We start from the raw sequence: 14,307 nt of genomic DNA, 5'->3' as shown, positions 1-14,307 counted from the left end.
GACATTGGGATGTCATTCGGACTGGAGAAGTGTGGCCAGATGGTAGTAAAGAGAGGGAGGGTAGTTAAGACCAGCGGGCCACATAGCAGACATAGAGATCAGCTACAAGTACCTTGGTATCCCACAGTCACATGAGAACTACGATGAGGAGGCAAGGAAGACAGCAACATCCAAGTACCACCAAAGGATAAGACAGGTCCTGAAGAGCCAGCTCAATGGGAAGAACAAGATCCATGCCATCAACACGTATGCCCTGCTAGTCATCAGATACCCTGCTGGTATAGTGAGCTGGCCAGAGGAGGACATGGAGGCTGCCAATGTGAAGACCCAGAAGCTCCTCACAATGTACGGAGGTTTCCACCCCAAGTCCAACACCCAGAGATTGTACACCAGCCACAAAGAGGGTGGGCGAGGTCTGATGAGTGTCAAAGCCACTGTCCTGGACAAAACCTGGAGCATCCAGGAGTACATCAGTAAGAAGGTGCCCAAAGATGAGCTGCTGAGAGAATGCCTGAGGCAGCAGCAGTCATGGGAGGAAGTTCATGCAGAGGAAGTGCCATGGTAAGACAAGACCCTGCGTGGGATGTACCATCGACAGATAGCTGAGGCGGCTGACATTGAGAAATCCTACCAGTGGCTGGAAATGGCTAAACTAAAATACTGTGATGGAATGGAATTATGAAGGCCAGGCTCAGGGAGATAAGCATTTTCCTAGCTCGCCGCAGGAGCGTGGGAACTACAAGAGGATGAGACTGGCACCTCCCTGAAGAATTCACACTGTTGTGGCTGGCTGACTTGGGACCTGGGGTTTCAGTCTGGGAAGATTCTTGCTAGAGGTTGTAGCTAATAAACATAGCTGAACTGATTTTGCATTGTCTCTTGGAGTTCCTTGGGCTAGGTCTGACATCAATCTTCCCAGACTGAAACCCCAGGTCCCAAGTCAGCCAGCCACAACAGTGTGAATTCCTCAGGGAGGTGCCAGTCTCATCCCCTTGTAGTTCCCACACTCTTGCGGCGAGCTAAGAAAATGCTTATCTCCCTGAGCCTGGCCTTCATTATTCCATTCCATCACAAATACTGCACTATGAGGCACTGATCATAACAGCACAAGAACAAACACTAAGCACCAGATCCATAGAAGCAGGGGTCTACCACATCAGACAGACCCAAGGTGAAGACCGTGCAGAGAGGCCTCAGAGATAGTCCAACACATAGCGGCAGGGTGTAAGAGGCAGGCAGGAACAGCATACACTGAACGGCACAACAAAGTTGCTGGCACTGTGTACAGGAACATCTGCACAGTGTATGGGCTAGACCCGCCCAAGTCCAGATGGGAGATTCCACAGAAGGTCATGAAGAATAACAGGACTAAAATCCTGTGGGACTTCCAGATCCAGATGGACAGGCAAGTACTGGCCAGACAACCAGACATCGTGGTACCAGGACCAAGGACCAGAAGACAGTGGTAGTGATAGATGTAGCAGTGTCAAGTGACAGCAACATCAGGAAGGAGGAGTATGAGGAGCTGGACAAGTACCAGGGCCTGAAGGAAGAACTAGAGAGGATGTGGAAAGTCAAAGCCAAAGTGGTCCTCGTGGTGGTAGGAGGCCTTGGGGCTGTGACTCCTAAGCAGGGAGAGTGGCTCCAACAGATCCCAGGAACAACACCAGAGCTCTCTGTCTAGAAGAGTGCAGTGCTAGGAACAGCTAAGATATTGTGCAGAAGCCTCAAACTCCCAGGCCTCTGGTAGACGGACCGAGATTGAGGAAGACACATACCACCCATAGGGGTGAGAGGGGATCTTTTTATATATACGTCCTGAATAGATGGCACCATACTATCTTGCTTAACTCGTTTAAGCCAATAACTTTCTAGAGTTCTCTCCCTTTTTCCATTATTCCCAATACCTTTGTGCAATATAACCAAAATACTGTTTTGAAACCTTGTTAAGGTTGTATTTAGCAGAGACCAAAGATCTCTATTGGTCTGGAAAGGGATAAAGTTGTAATAAAGCTATCATAATTCATTAGCTTTCTCCTCTGAAAATTTAACTGAACTCAGTTGTTCTTTTTCAGATGAAGTGTAAGCAATAACATTACATCATATAAATGGTTTTGGTGCCCAACAAAGAGACCTCTTCCATTTGCTCCTCAGAACATGGAGGACTTTCACGTTTCCATTTAAATGCTGGCAGGATTTGATCCCCAGTCCACAGCAGGGGCAATTTGTACAAGAAGCTGAAAATCAATGCAATAAATAGTGGGAAGGTGCGCAATATCAGGATGCTTTATCCTGGACTCCTGAGCGGGGGCAGCCCTTCTCTTGTGAAAATAAATGCCGATTCACCCAAGAGCAAGAAATTCATTCTTGCCCTCTGTTAGAGAATTGAATGGGCTGTGTTTTTTGGCAAGGCTCCCCCTTTCTTCCCTATGCCTCCACAGCTCTACATTCAGAGCCCTGGGGAGAAAGCCCCCCAAACCAATCGTGCACATTTCTGTTTCAGGCTCTGGGAAAGGCCCAACCTGTCCAGAGGGAGCTGTTCCCTGAAGAGGCGGGGGCGCGCACCAAACACTTACTTGGCTGGGTGGCTGGAGGGATGTTTGGGATGCCATGAGAGGCCAGTCCAGCAGATCCTGGAGGCTGCTGCCCTGGAAGATTCATTGCCTGCCCCATGGGGGGGCCAAGCCCGCTCATCCCAGCCAGTGAGGTCCCCTGAGAATGAGGATTCATCCCTATGGCCCCTGCTCTTGCTGGCGGACCACCAGTCAGATTCTGCAGGGCATTCATTGGATCTGGGGAGAAAAAACAGACAGGCACATCTGCTCTGCTCTGCTCACGCAGCTGAAGACACGCCCGCTTCACGTGAAGCTCCACCTGCCTCGGCAGAAAAGGCATTGACCCACCCAGGCTCTGATTACAGAAGTGGAACAGAAGTGTTCCGGCATCCTCTTGGAGCTTGAAGAAGGGGCAGGGTGGGGAGTGTCAGAAAGCATTTTTCAGAACCTGTTTCCTCTTTTCACAAAATCTTCCTCCTTCATGGAAGTTCCAAATGCCATCCAACTGCCTTAAGCAGCCCAGAGTACATACCCCTCCACCCTCGCCTTCGGTTTCTGGCTGTGGCACACAGGAAGAGGCCCTAGGAAGTGTCACTACAAGAGGAAGGTGACAAAGAGTTGTTCCTTACCACTGACGGAGGCCAGGGACTTCTTGTTGTCTAGGAAATAAAAAGTTTAACAGGTTGTACACACAGATTTAGTGAACAACAGATTGGGGCAACAGGACTTCTGCTGGGAAACACAGGTCTTTCCCTGAAGGCAGGATTCATTTAAAATCAATAGCTTTAAATGCAGGAGTGAGGAACTGGAGTCCCTAAAGCCTTTGGACTCTTTCTCCAATGGGCTTTTAGGCCTAAAACAAGGTGCCATTTATGGGGATTTTCAGGGGGCTCGGAGCTAATGCCAATATTACTCATTCTCTGGAAAGATCATTTTTCCAGAAAAAAATCAGGCAAACCAAAATGAGATAATTACATTGTGACTATTATGATTACATAGCATCCTCACATATAAAGGAAAGAGTAAACCTTCCTATAGGCAATCAGATGGCCACGCCATTCAAAGAAAGGGCTTCTGTGTTGTACCTGGTTTTCTTATCCCTCATTTTAGCCCCCCTTTTCCTTCCTTCCTTCCTTCTGAGAGCTCAGCATGGCACCTGCAATTCTCCTTTGGATTTCAGGGGGAGCTGAGAACAGGCCCAGCTAGAGAGCTTTCTCAATTATTCAGTTGAGAAGCTGGCCCCAAATTCCAACTAGGGGAGGATGGGGGGCTAAGGCTTGGTGCGAGCCCCCTGACTCCAACTCCTCCCCACCCCTGGCCCAAGGCAGCCAGGAAAAGGCCCTTAAGCTGATCCACAGAAACACGGCTACTTACGAATATCCCGAAAATGGATGATGAGTCTTGCCACGAGAGAGAGATATTCGTCCTAAATGTAGAAAATTGACATACATTGCAGAAGGCAGCAGGGAGGCAGAGGCAAGGGCTGCTGTGACTCATTGCCCCACTAGGCAGGGTGTGTTGGCCTTTGCAGAGCATGGGAGAAAGGCCCCTGTCGGTGGAAGGGGGGCCCAGGCAGAAGACAGAGGCAGCTCCGCAGCTGAGCAACCGCAGGAGCAGGAGGGCTCTGTAGGTTCTGGCTCAGACCAGAGGGATCCCTTCTTGGATCCACTGGAGCCTGGCTGCTGCTCAATCTCCTCAACTCATGAGATTCAGAAATTCGTGGTCATGGGGTTCACAAACTCCGCATGCACTGGACTGGGTGCCATGTGGGCAGGGGACATCTCAGGCCACAGAGCTGGGAGGGGTGGATTCACAAATTCACTTAAGGTTACGGTGCTTGACCTCTGGGATGAGAAGCTGCTCTGACCCCACCTCTTTCCACTTCTCAGCCTCGTACGATCACCCTGGGCTGCTCCCCACCAAGCATTCTGAGAACTGCAGCCAAGGTCTCGAACAGGAAAGCCCTGTTTCCGTTGCTACTTCATTTATGTGTTATGTGTTAGATGTATATGCTGCCTTTCATTCAGGGGCTCAACGCACTGTGCAGAGCACTCCCCTCCTCCTGTTCCCCCCCTCCAGGAAGCTTCTGTGGACTAGAAACAGATCTCCCTGCTCCTAGTCCAGCACCTTTCCTTTTGGATGGGGGGGAGGATCTCCTTTCCTTAGGAAGTGTTTCCAACATACAAGCAGAACCTCCCTTTCTGTAACTTAATTTCCTTATTCTACGTCCTGCACAGACCTCCATGACCTTGGTTCATGTATTTGAAGAGAGGCATCATATCCTTCCAGAGAAGGAGTCAGGAGTTCAGATTTTACACCCACTCACTGAAAAGTACATCTCACCTACTGAGCTTGCACACCTTTCATTCACATAAAGCAAATAAAATTTCACGTCAAGCACTGCCTTCCTTTTAGCCCCCCCGTTCTGTGGATAAGGTCCAGTGGAAGGTGTCTTACTGCATCAGCCCAATTATGGCAGGAATGGAATCGGCAGATGGCTGGTTGGGCATCACCAGATGCTTCCTGCCTGGGGCCTGTGGAAGTGCCAAAAGGGGAGGAAGGGATGAGGCTTGGCTAGGCAAGGCAGTTCTTCCACTCCCTTATGGGAGAAACCCATCAGGCAGCCCAAGCTGGACCTTGTGATGCCTGGAATAAGCAGGGTGGGAAAGAGAGGGCAGAGTGGGCTTTTCCTCTTCCTTCTTGCAGAGGATGGGCCGGCATCTTCTGCTTTCTGCCAGTGCTGCTGCTCCCCTTTTCCTGCGTGACACAAACAGCCAGGAAGGAATGGAGCCCTGGGCAGAGAAGCGTCAGGCCAAAAGCACAACCCTGGCAGGCAAAGGGAGCTGCCTCTTCTGTCTGCCCCTATCAGGCCTGGTGCCTGAGAAGGGCCGCTTTCCTCCATGCCCGATGCCCCCAGGAGGGCAGGGAGGAACTTCTGTGCGACATCCCAGAGAGTGGCCGCCTCACCTGTGAGCCTCCCTGGCTTGGGAGCCACTGGCTCTTCAGCCCCCTCCTTGTTGAGTCTGAGTCCTCACCCTGACATGTCTCCTTCATCAAGGAAAGGAATGTCTTACCCGTGTTTTGGCCTTCATGAAAACATGGTTTTCCATTTCTTTGCTAGTCTTATTGTGAGCAACACCAGCCTTTCTCATGGCATCTTCACTGCAAGACATAAAAAACAAGAGTCTGCTCAAAACTAGGGCAGCCTGGGACAACTCTTGGGTTCACCTCAGTTTATGGCACAGCTATTGTGAATGGGCCTGAAACTTCACTTGGCTTCTCCTCATGGCAACAACTTTGATCATTGTAAAGAAAACACCCTGAAAACCAGCTGTGGATTCTGTTCAATTGCTTTTTCCAGCCATAATGATCTTCCTGGCAGATGGGTGGCCAAAGCCCTTCTCTGCCTTGTCAGGGGGTTGGATTTAAACAGAGACTGGCTCTTTCCTGAACGGCTGTTACTGGCTTCTCCTGCACCCAGCCCTCCTGTGTCAGAATCCTCACAATCAATTAACCACATTATTTGCCAGCTTGCTTGCTTGGGTTCTGCCATTAAGAGACATGGGGGGGGGGGGTTGCTGGAAGGATCTGGAAGGATGGATGGAAGAAATGACCGTTAGAGGCAGATGGGCTGATCAAAGACTGAGGAATGCTCAAGGTTGTACCAACAAGCAAGTGTGAGAAGACTAGGAGGTTGGGGGGTGCAAGGGGGAAAAAGAAAAAAGGTAAAAGCAACTTTTGGCACACACGGGCTCAGTCTTAGCAATGCTTTGGAACTGTACACGTTCTCAATAAATGAACTTTCTTTTGAACCAATATTGGTTGCAAGGAGAGTTATTGAAGTTGGGAGTTGGGAGTGGTAGATCGTTACATCCTGCTTGCTCCCCTGCAGGCTTTGAGACACAACCCATGATCAGGACTGTGCTTTGTTGGCCCAACCAGGTCACACTTTTTGGAGCTCTAAAGGCACAAGGACATTTCCTTGCTTATAAGCAATAAGACATTTGTACAGCACAAGGCCAAATGTTGGTCAGATCCATGCCCCTCCTGACTGGATTAAGGCCTCCTGGGAAGTGGCATGTGGTGGGATCCAAGTGGTGGTGAACTCATTCTTGAGTGAGGGGATAATCTCTTGATGGAGGCAGAAGTCCACCTTCTTAAGAAGCATCTCTGGACCCAACAGTATTGGTTAATATCCAACCTGTCTCCAGCCTTCCCATTTTGAGGAAGGCTGTTGAGAAGTTGAGCACTCAAATTGCAGCTCCAGAGGGCTCTGGAGCAAGTGGATTAGCCAGCCTTTTTCAGTCCAGTTTCCCTCCTGGCTGTAGTATGGAGATGGCATTGATTGCATTTGTGGATGATCTCTGGTGGAGCCAGAATGGGGGTGGTACAACTATCCTGGTTCACCAGGCTCCAGATTCACATCAAAATCAGATCTCTTAGGAGCATTCAATACCATTAATCATGGTATCTGTCTGGACCAACTACCGAGTGGTCAATATGTTGTCTCAGTTTCTAGAGGCTGTTGAAGTCTGGATGGGGAGAAATTAGTTGAAGCTGAACTGGAGCAAGACCAAGAGGCTGAGGGCTTTGGTTCCAGGGATTTACTAACTTTATTTTTCAGTGGGGTTGCGCTTCCCCATATAGAACAAGTGTGGAACAAGTCTGGTTTTCTTTCTGGACTCTCAGCAGTTGCTCAAGGAGCAGGTAGCAGCTATGGCCAGGAAAGGCTTTGCACAGATTTATCTGCTGTACCAATTGTGCCCTTTCTTGGATCATGATGCCCTGCTCATGGCCACTCATGCCTCAGTCACCTTGCATAAGAATTACTACAATGTACCTTGAATGGAGGTGCCCTTGAAGACTACACAGAAGCTACAGCTGATCCAGAATGCAGTGGTGTGAGCTGCACTGGTTACTAGTTGGCTTCCAGATGCAATTCCACATGCTGTTTGCCATCTATAAAGTCCTATATGGCATAGGGCCAAGATATTTGCAGGATCACATGTCCTCAGTTGAGTCTGCCTGTCCAGTAAGATATGACCAGGTTGGTGGTGTGGTCTTGTGAGACCTAGGAGGCGCGTGCCTTCTCTGTTGCTGCACCTGCTTTCTGGAATAGCCTTCCCCCTCAGATCTGTGCTGTCCTTCCAGAGACCCTTGGAAGACCTTGTGCTAAGATGTTCATGAGCCCGCTGTTGAGTCTGAGTGGTTTGCACTTGATTTTATTGCTTTTCCTGGTATGATCCTTTCTATTCCTGTGTTAATTTGTCTACATTTTTGTTTCTCAGCCTTGTAAGCTTGCCATAGTTGTATATGAAAGAGCGGTTGTGGAAATCACAAATTGAAGACACTCACAATAAAGTCCTCCATCTAACTGGAGGAGGGTCCAGTATACTCAGCTTTGAAAGGGGGGCTTTCTTTTGATTTCCCCCTTTCCAGTCAGACACATTTTGGTGCCCTGGTCCAGAATTCTTCTTCCTCCAGGAAGACTTTGTTTTAGCAGACTATGGCTAGGGCTAGGGCCGTTGCTTTTTGGTCTTGGTAAGCCTGTGCAGTTGCAGTTTGGCCATGTTTACAGTCCGAAGAATCCTCTCCACTTCCTCAAGAATCACAGGCTCAGACTTTTCCCAGATAACAGGCAATACCCAGCCTTAGTCAACCAGACTGGGCCTACTGCAAGTTTCTCCACATTTAGCAGGTGTTCCTCTCAAGGATCCTGCCACCTGCAACGTCATGCCTTCCTGCTTCTATAACCTTCTTTAAACCGCTGGCTGATTCCAAGATGCCTCAAAAATGTGTCAGTCCAGAACAGGGGTAGGAAGCTTTTTTAGACTTTTGATGGAATTGGCAGGAATGACACTTTAGGTAAAGTTTAAGGGTCAAAACTGGTGTCTTAACCTTCATAAAGATTTAAGGGATACATTTTACTCCTTAATCCACTTGCTTTCCAATAGGTTTAAACATTTTGGAGCCATCCAGTATGGGGAAGAGGAACTGGTGGTTGTACTGGGAGGACGCCTAGACTGTCCAACCTTGAGCTGTCAGAAGGGATCTTCCCTTTTTATGAAGCTTTTCATGAGAGATGGAAAACCAAATCACTAGACAAACAGAAACCACCCAGGGAGCTTTGCAAATGGGCATTATGGGAACAGTGAATTGATATTTAAACAGAGAAAAAAAAATAAGCTAAATTAAATGCCTCCAACCTAGAAACTCTGGCTAGTAAATGTACTTATTGTTTCTTGAAACGCTTGATTCATACACAGCCTCTGGAAGGTCTAATGGCAGGATAGAAAGAAAAGGTTGATGTTGAACCCAACCAAGATAGAGCTATTGTTTATTCAGTGAGAGCTTCTACCAGCTCTAGTGCTGTCTCTCAAAGGGTTAACATCATCCCTGAGAGAGAGAGCATGTGGGAATCCTCTGGAGTCATAGCTACTGCTGGATGGGTAGGTAGGTCCTTGGCCAGGAGGACCTTTGGGAGCTCCAGTTTCAGCCTGACCCAGAGTGAACGCTGAGACAGTAACTCCCACTCTCATCAATGCTCAGTTAGTCTACATCAGTTGCCAACAGGTTTCCAGGTGAAATGTTAAAGTGCTGGTTTTACCTATGATCTTATGTGGCTGAAGTACCTTCTGGACCACCTACTTGAACTACAATCAATCTATGGCTGGTGTGGGTCTTCCGGGCTGTGTGGCCGTGTTCTGGAAGTTTTGTTTCCTAACGTTTCACCAGCACCTGTGACCAGCATCTTCAGAGTGCAGGAGCACAGACAGGAGCAGTTCTCTCTGTGCCCAGCTCCTGTCTGTGCTCCTGCCCTCTGAAGATGCCGGTCACAGGTGCTGGCGAAACGTTAGGAAACAAGACTTCCAGAACACGGCCACACAGCCCGGAAGACCCACACCAGCCTTCGTATGCCGGCCGTGAAAGCCTTCGACAAAACATACAATCAATCTACTTGATAGGAATGCCTCAGGAAAGAACTTTTAGTTTGTGATGGTGGTGCAAGTAGTTATCTCTCTAGCCTCTCCCAATTTTTTCCTTAAACCTACATGAAATCTTGCATTGTGGGGACATTTCATTAATCTGGGGAATTAAAGATATTTCCATTGTAAAGTTTTTATTTTAATTGAATATTTGGCTCTAAGCAAGTCAACTAGAGTCAAGAAATATGCTTCAGCTCCATCATTAGCCACATCCCTACCACCCACAACACCAAAGGCAGGAAAGGAATGATGGCTAATTTACTAAAAATCATTCTTTGCTAATTAAAGGCTTTGAAGCTAATCCAATAATCTATCTCCAGGCATTAAGTGCAGAGAAAGTTTCTAGTCTGGAGGATCAATTTTAAGCCCAGAAAATGCTTGATAATGACAGAGTCTTGATTAGCTTTCTAGAATCTCAAGTAAGTAGGAAAAATCTGTATGTAACTGGCATTGAAGCTATTCCTGCTCAAACTTCTTTGGTAGAGTTAATGGAAAAGTTTTTTTTAGAGATCTACTTATACTGCTAGCTGACTTCATTGAAATTGAGCATGTTAGTAAAATCCCCCTAACACAAACATTGGGGCTGGAATCAATTTAATTACTGTTCGCTGTTGAATGCTCCTACAAGAGGACAGATTCTGTGTTGATTTCAACAAGATTCAGTGAACTTTCAATTAGAATGGGGTCCCAGCAACTGAAGAATAAAATATCCATTTCTCTGAGTTTACCAAAGAAGTGGCATAAAAATGGAAACGTTTCACAAGGCTCATAGCTAAGCCTTTGCAGCTGCAATATTTTATGTGTGCTTTTCTTTTAAGTTCTGCATCAATTTCCAAGAGGAAACTTAAAAATTTTAGATCCCCTCCTCAGCTAAGGCTTTCCTCATAGGACATAAAACCAACATGTCTGTTTTTCCAGATGTTTAGGTTTACCTCCAAGTAATGAAGTAATATCACCCTTACCATCAATAACATAATACCAAAATTAGAAACGTTAAGATTAGAAACATTTTTCTTCTACTAGACTCCTCCCCCTTTTCCTTACTTACTATTTAGTAAGCTCTGGCTCGCCGCTGTATTATTTTTGTCTTTCACCCAGGCACATGGCCAGGCAGGATTTTGTCTGAACTCTTTCCTACCTTCCTCCTTTTGTCCCCGGTTTTCTCTTACAGCAGTTTGTTTCCCCCCTTTTTGTTTAAGCCAGCTGCTACATAATCCTGGCTGTCTTCCCAGGCCTCGGGTAGGGTGGCTGGTGCCCCTTTGGTCTTAGCAGGGTGTTTGGGGGGGTTCCTTTTTTCCAGTTCTGGTTCTGTTGCTCATTGTTTTTTTTGTTATACTGTTTTTATATTGTTTGGTTTATTGTAGGTTGCCCAGAGTCTTTTGGAGTTGGGTGACATCAAATCAAATCAATAATTAAAAAAAGTAATAAATCCTGTTGTAGTAGAGAGGGAAGGAGCCGCAAAGTCATGCCAAGAAGTGAATTGTGGTTTTTTTCTTTTTCTTCTTCCTTTTATTTTCTATTTTTTCTTTTTAAAAATTCATATGGACATTTTTTATTTAATTTGTATTTATATAGTTATGAAATAATATTATGCAATATTGGAAACAATATCAATAAAAAATACATGCCAACGTGTATCTTAATAACATGTAACTACAGGCCAGTAGAAAACATTTAAATGAACTTAATGTAAATGCTTTAAGAGAGCCTAGGGAGCAATGTGTAATTTAACTCATCTGAAATATTTAAAAGCCAGTGTTGTCTTTTCAAACGAAATTCATTTAATGGAAAACAAAGATCCTCTGCTGAAAGATGGGACTGGAGAGGTTGATTTGACTAATGCTTCAGCCAGGTGGAAGAAGTGGTCATCTTGATTCATAAATACTTTTCTTTTCAGGTTCCACAGGTGTATGAACATTTTTTAATTTTGGTTGTATCGTTATGATTAATGTTTATGGACCTAATTTAGATTCCCCTGCTGTTTCATGAATATTTTCACAATTTAGATGGCATGTCCTATATTACCATGGAGGGAGGCTTCAATGAGAGTTGGACAGGAATGTTCCCACCCATAAAAGACAATCATTAATGAGAACTGTAACTCAAACATACATGAATAAATTAGATGTGATTGATGCTTCATATTTGTTAAATCCTAAAAAATGGGATTATACTTTTTATTCAGCTAGACTTCAACATTTTTTAAATAATTATTTATATTTTGGTGTCCTCAACATTTTTCACTACTTTCAAACATGCATGATTGACATCTCTTATATATCAAATGATAGACCAATCAGTTTACATTTACAAGTTCAAGAGCTTATTAAGCCACATGAAAGTTGGTATTTTAATGTATTTATACAGTGGGGCAAAAAATTATTTAGTCAGCCACCAATTGTGCAAGTTCTCCCACTTAAAAAGATGAGAGAGGCCTGTAATTTTCATCATAGGTATACCTCAACTATGAGAGACAAAATGGGGAAAAAAATCCAGAAAATCACATTGTCTGATTTTTAAAGAATTTATTTGCAAATCATGGTGGAAAATAAGTATTTGGTCAATATCAAAAGTTCATCTCAATACTTTGTTATATATCCTTTGTTGGCAATGACAGAGGTCAAACGTTTTCTGTAAGTCTTCACAAGGTTTTCACACACTGTTGCTGCTATTTTGGCCCATTCCTCCATGCAGATCTCCTCTAGAGCAGTGATGTTTTGGGGCTGTCGTTGGGCAACACGGACTTTTAACTCCCTCCAAAGGTTTTCCATGGGGTTGAGATCTGGAGACTGGCTAGGCCACTCCAGGACCTTGAAATGCTTCTTACGAAGCCACTCCTTCATTGCCCGGGTGGTGTGTTTGGGATCATTGACATGCTGAAAGACCCAGCCACGTTTCATCTTCAATGCCCTTGCTGATGGAAGGAGGTGTTCAATCAAAATCTCACGATACATGGCCCCATTCATTCTTTCCTTTACACGGATCAGTCGTCCTGGTCCCTTTGCAGAAAAACAGCCCCAAAGCATGATGTTTCCACCCCCATGCTTCACAGTAGGTATGGTGTTCTTTGGATGCAACTCAGCATTCTCTCTCCTCCAAACACGACGAGTTTAGACCAAAACGTTCTACTTTGGTTTCATCTGACTATATGACATTCTCCCAATCCTCTTCTGGATCATCCAAATGCTCTCTAGCAAACTTCAGACGGGCCCGGACATGTACTGGCTTAAGCAGGGGGACACGTCTGGCACTGCAGGATTTGAGTCCCTGGCAGCGTAGTGTGTTACTGATGGTAGCCTTTGTTACTTTGGTCCCAGCTCTCTGCAGGTCATTCACTAGGTCCCCCCGTGTGGTTCTGGGATTTTTGCTCACCGTTCTTGTGATCATTTTGACCCCACAGGGTGAGATCTTGCGTGGAGCCCCAGATCAAGGGAGATTATCAATGGTCTTGTATGTCTTCCATTTTCTAATTATTGCTCCCACAGTTGATTTCTTCACACCAAGCTGCTTGCCTATTGCAGATTCAGTCTTCCCAGCCTGGTGCAGGTCTACAATTTTGTTTCTGGTGTCCTTCGACAGCTCTTTGGTCTTGGCCATAGTAGAATTTGGAGTGTGACTGTGTGAGGTTGTGGACAGGTGTCTTTTATACTGATAACAAGGTCAAACAGGTGCCATTACTACAGGTAACGAGTGGAAGACAGAGGAGCCTCTTAAAGAAGTAGTTACAGGTCTGTGAGAGCCAGACATCTTGCTTGTTTGTAGGTGACCAAATACTTATTTTCCACCATGATTTGCAAATAAATTCTTTAAAAATCAGACAATGTGATTTTCTGGATTTTTTTTCTCATTTTGTCTCTCATAGTTGAGGTATACCTATGATGAAAATTACAGGCCTCTCTCATCTTTTTAAGTGGGAGAACTTGCACAATTGGTGGCTGACTAAATACTTTTTTGCCCCACTGTATGTAATAATAAAGAATTCATAAAGGAGATGAATTCTGAGACATTGTAATAGTTTGAACTATATTCAGGAAAAGTTATTTCCTTAATTTTTGAATGGGAGACTCATAACACTTACATACACGGTTGTATTGCTGTATATACACTGAACAAGAATAATGTAGCTATTAAAATTTTAACTGCTGTTTTAATTAGTGACTTCTTCAGTGATCAAATTGGATTTATGGAAATTAGACATGATTTATATAATATCTGGCTGGTTGTAGATTTGATTTTTATTTTAAATTAAAGATAATATTATGCACAAGTATACAATCCATCAACATGCAAAATGAAAAAGCAAAGAGGAAAAACCCCACAAAAACTAACTAAAATTAAAAATGGTTAAAAATAGGTAAGAAGGCAGATAAATGACTTACAGCCTTGGAACACTACTTTCAACAGAGACCACACTCACTCCAAAACATCTGTTGTAGCTGAGCCTTTAAGAATCTTAAATTGACATGTATTTTCCATGCAAAGCTTATATTCCACACCTTAGCATGCCAGAGTCTTAGACAAACTTGAAGGATCTTTCCAATATCTGGCCAGAGGTCATGCAGCCAGCAGCAAAAAGGAGAGCAGTGTTTTATGCAATCCTTACAAATATGCAATAAAGAAAAGTCAAGTGAAAATACAAGCGGTTCTGTCATAACAGCAATATCATTTTGGATTTCCTGCCAAAACCTAACAATGATTGACATTTCCACCTTTTGCATATATGTGTCAGAGGACTGGCAGCCATTCCAGCAGGTAGGTGGTATATT

At 45.1% G+C, this 14,307-nt stretch overlaps 1 protein-coding gene across 4 annotated transcripts in view; it reads right to left on the bottom strand.

The window, feature by feature from the left end:
- The window catches only part of MED15 (mediator complex subunit 15), a 44,047-nt gene that overhangs the window by 25,840 nt on the left and 3,900 nt on the right, over positions 1 to 14,307 (bottom strand). For 3 of the 4 annotated variants that reach the window (XM_088143722.1, XM_088143724.1, XM_088143725.1), the window contains exons 2-5: positions 5,630 to 5,717; positions 3,930 to 3,981; positions 3,185 to 3,214; positions 2,577 to 2,792 (exon numbers count right to left, since the gene is read on the bottom strand). In XM_088143722.1, coding sequence (XP_087999848.1) covers positions 2,577 to 2,792; positions 3,185 to 3,214; positions 3,930 to 3,981; positions 5,630 to 5,717 — 386 coding nt within the window. The remainder of the gene's footprint in view (positions 1 to 2,576; positions 2,793 to 3,184; positions 3,215 to 3,929; positions 3,982 to 5,629; positions 5,718 to 14,307) is intronic. The other variant, XM_088143723.1, reaches the window with a different exon arrangement.

The sequence above is a fragment of the Python bivittatus genome, unplaced genomic scaffold, assembly GCF_059951505.1.
Source record: "Python bivittatus isolate LINGU-HERP-01145 unplaced genomic scaffold, Pbiv_v1 ctg000390_np1212, whole genome shotgun sequence".
NCBI classification, from domain to species: domain Eukaryota; kingdom Metazoa; phylum Chordata; class Lepidosauria; order Squamata; family Pythonidae; genus Python; species Python bivittatus.
Note: the sequence above shows the minus strand (reverse complement) of the source record. Positions and strands in the feature narration are given on the sequence as shown.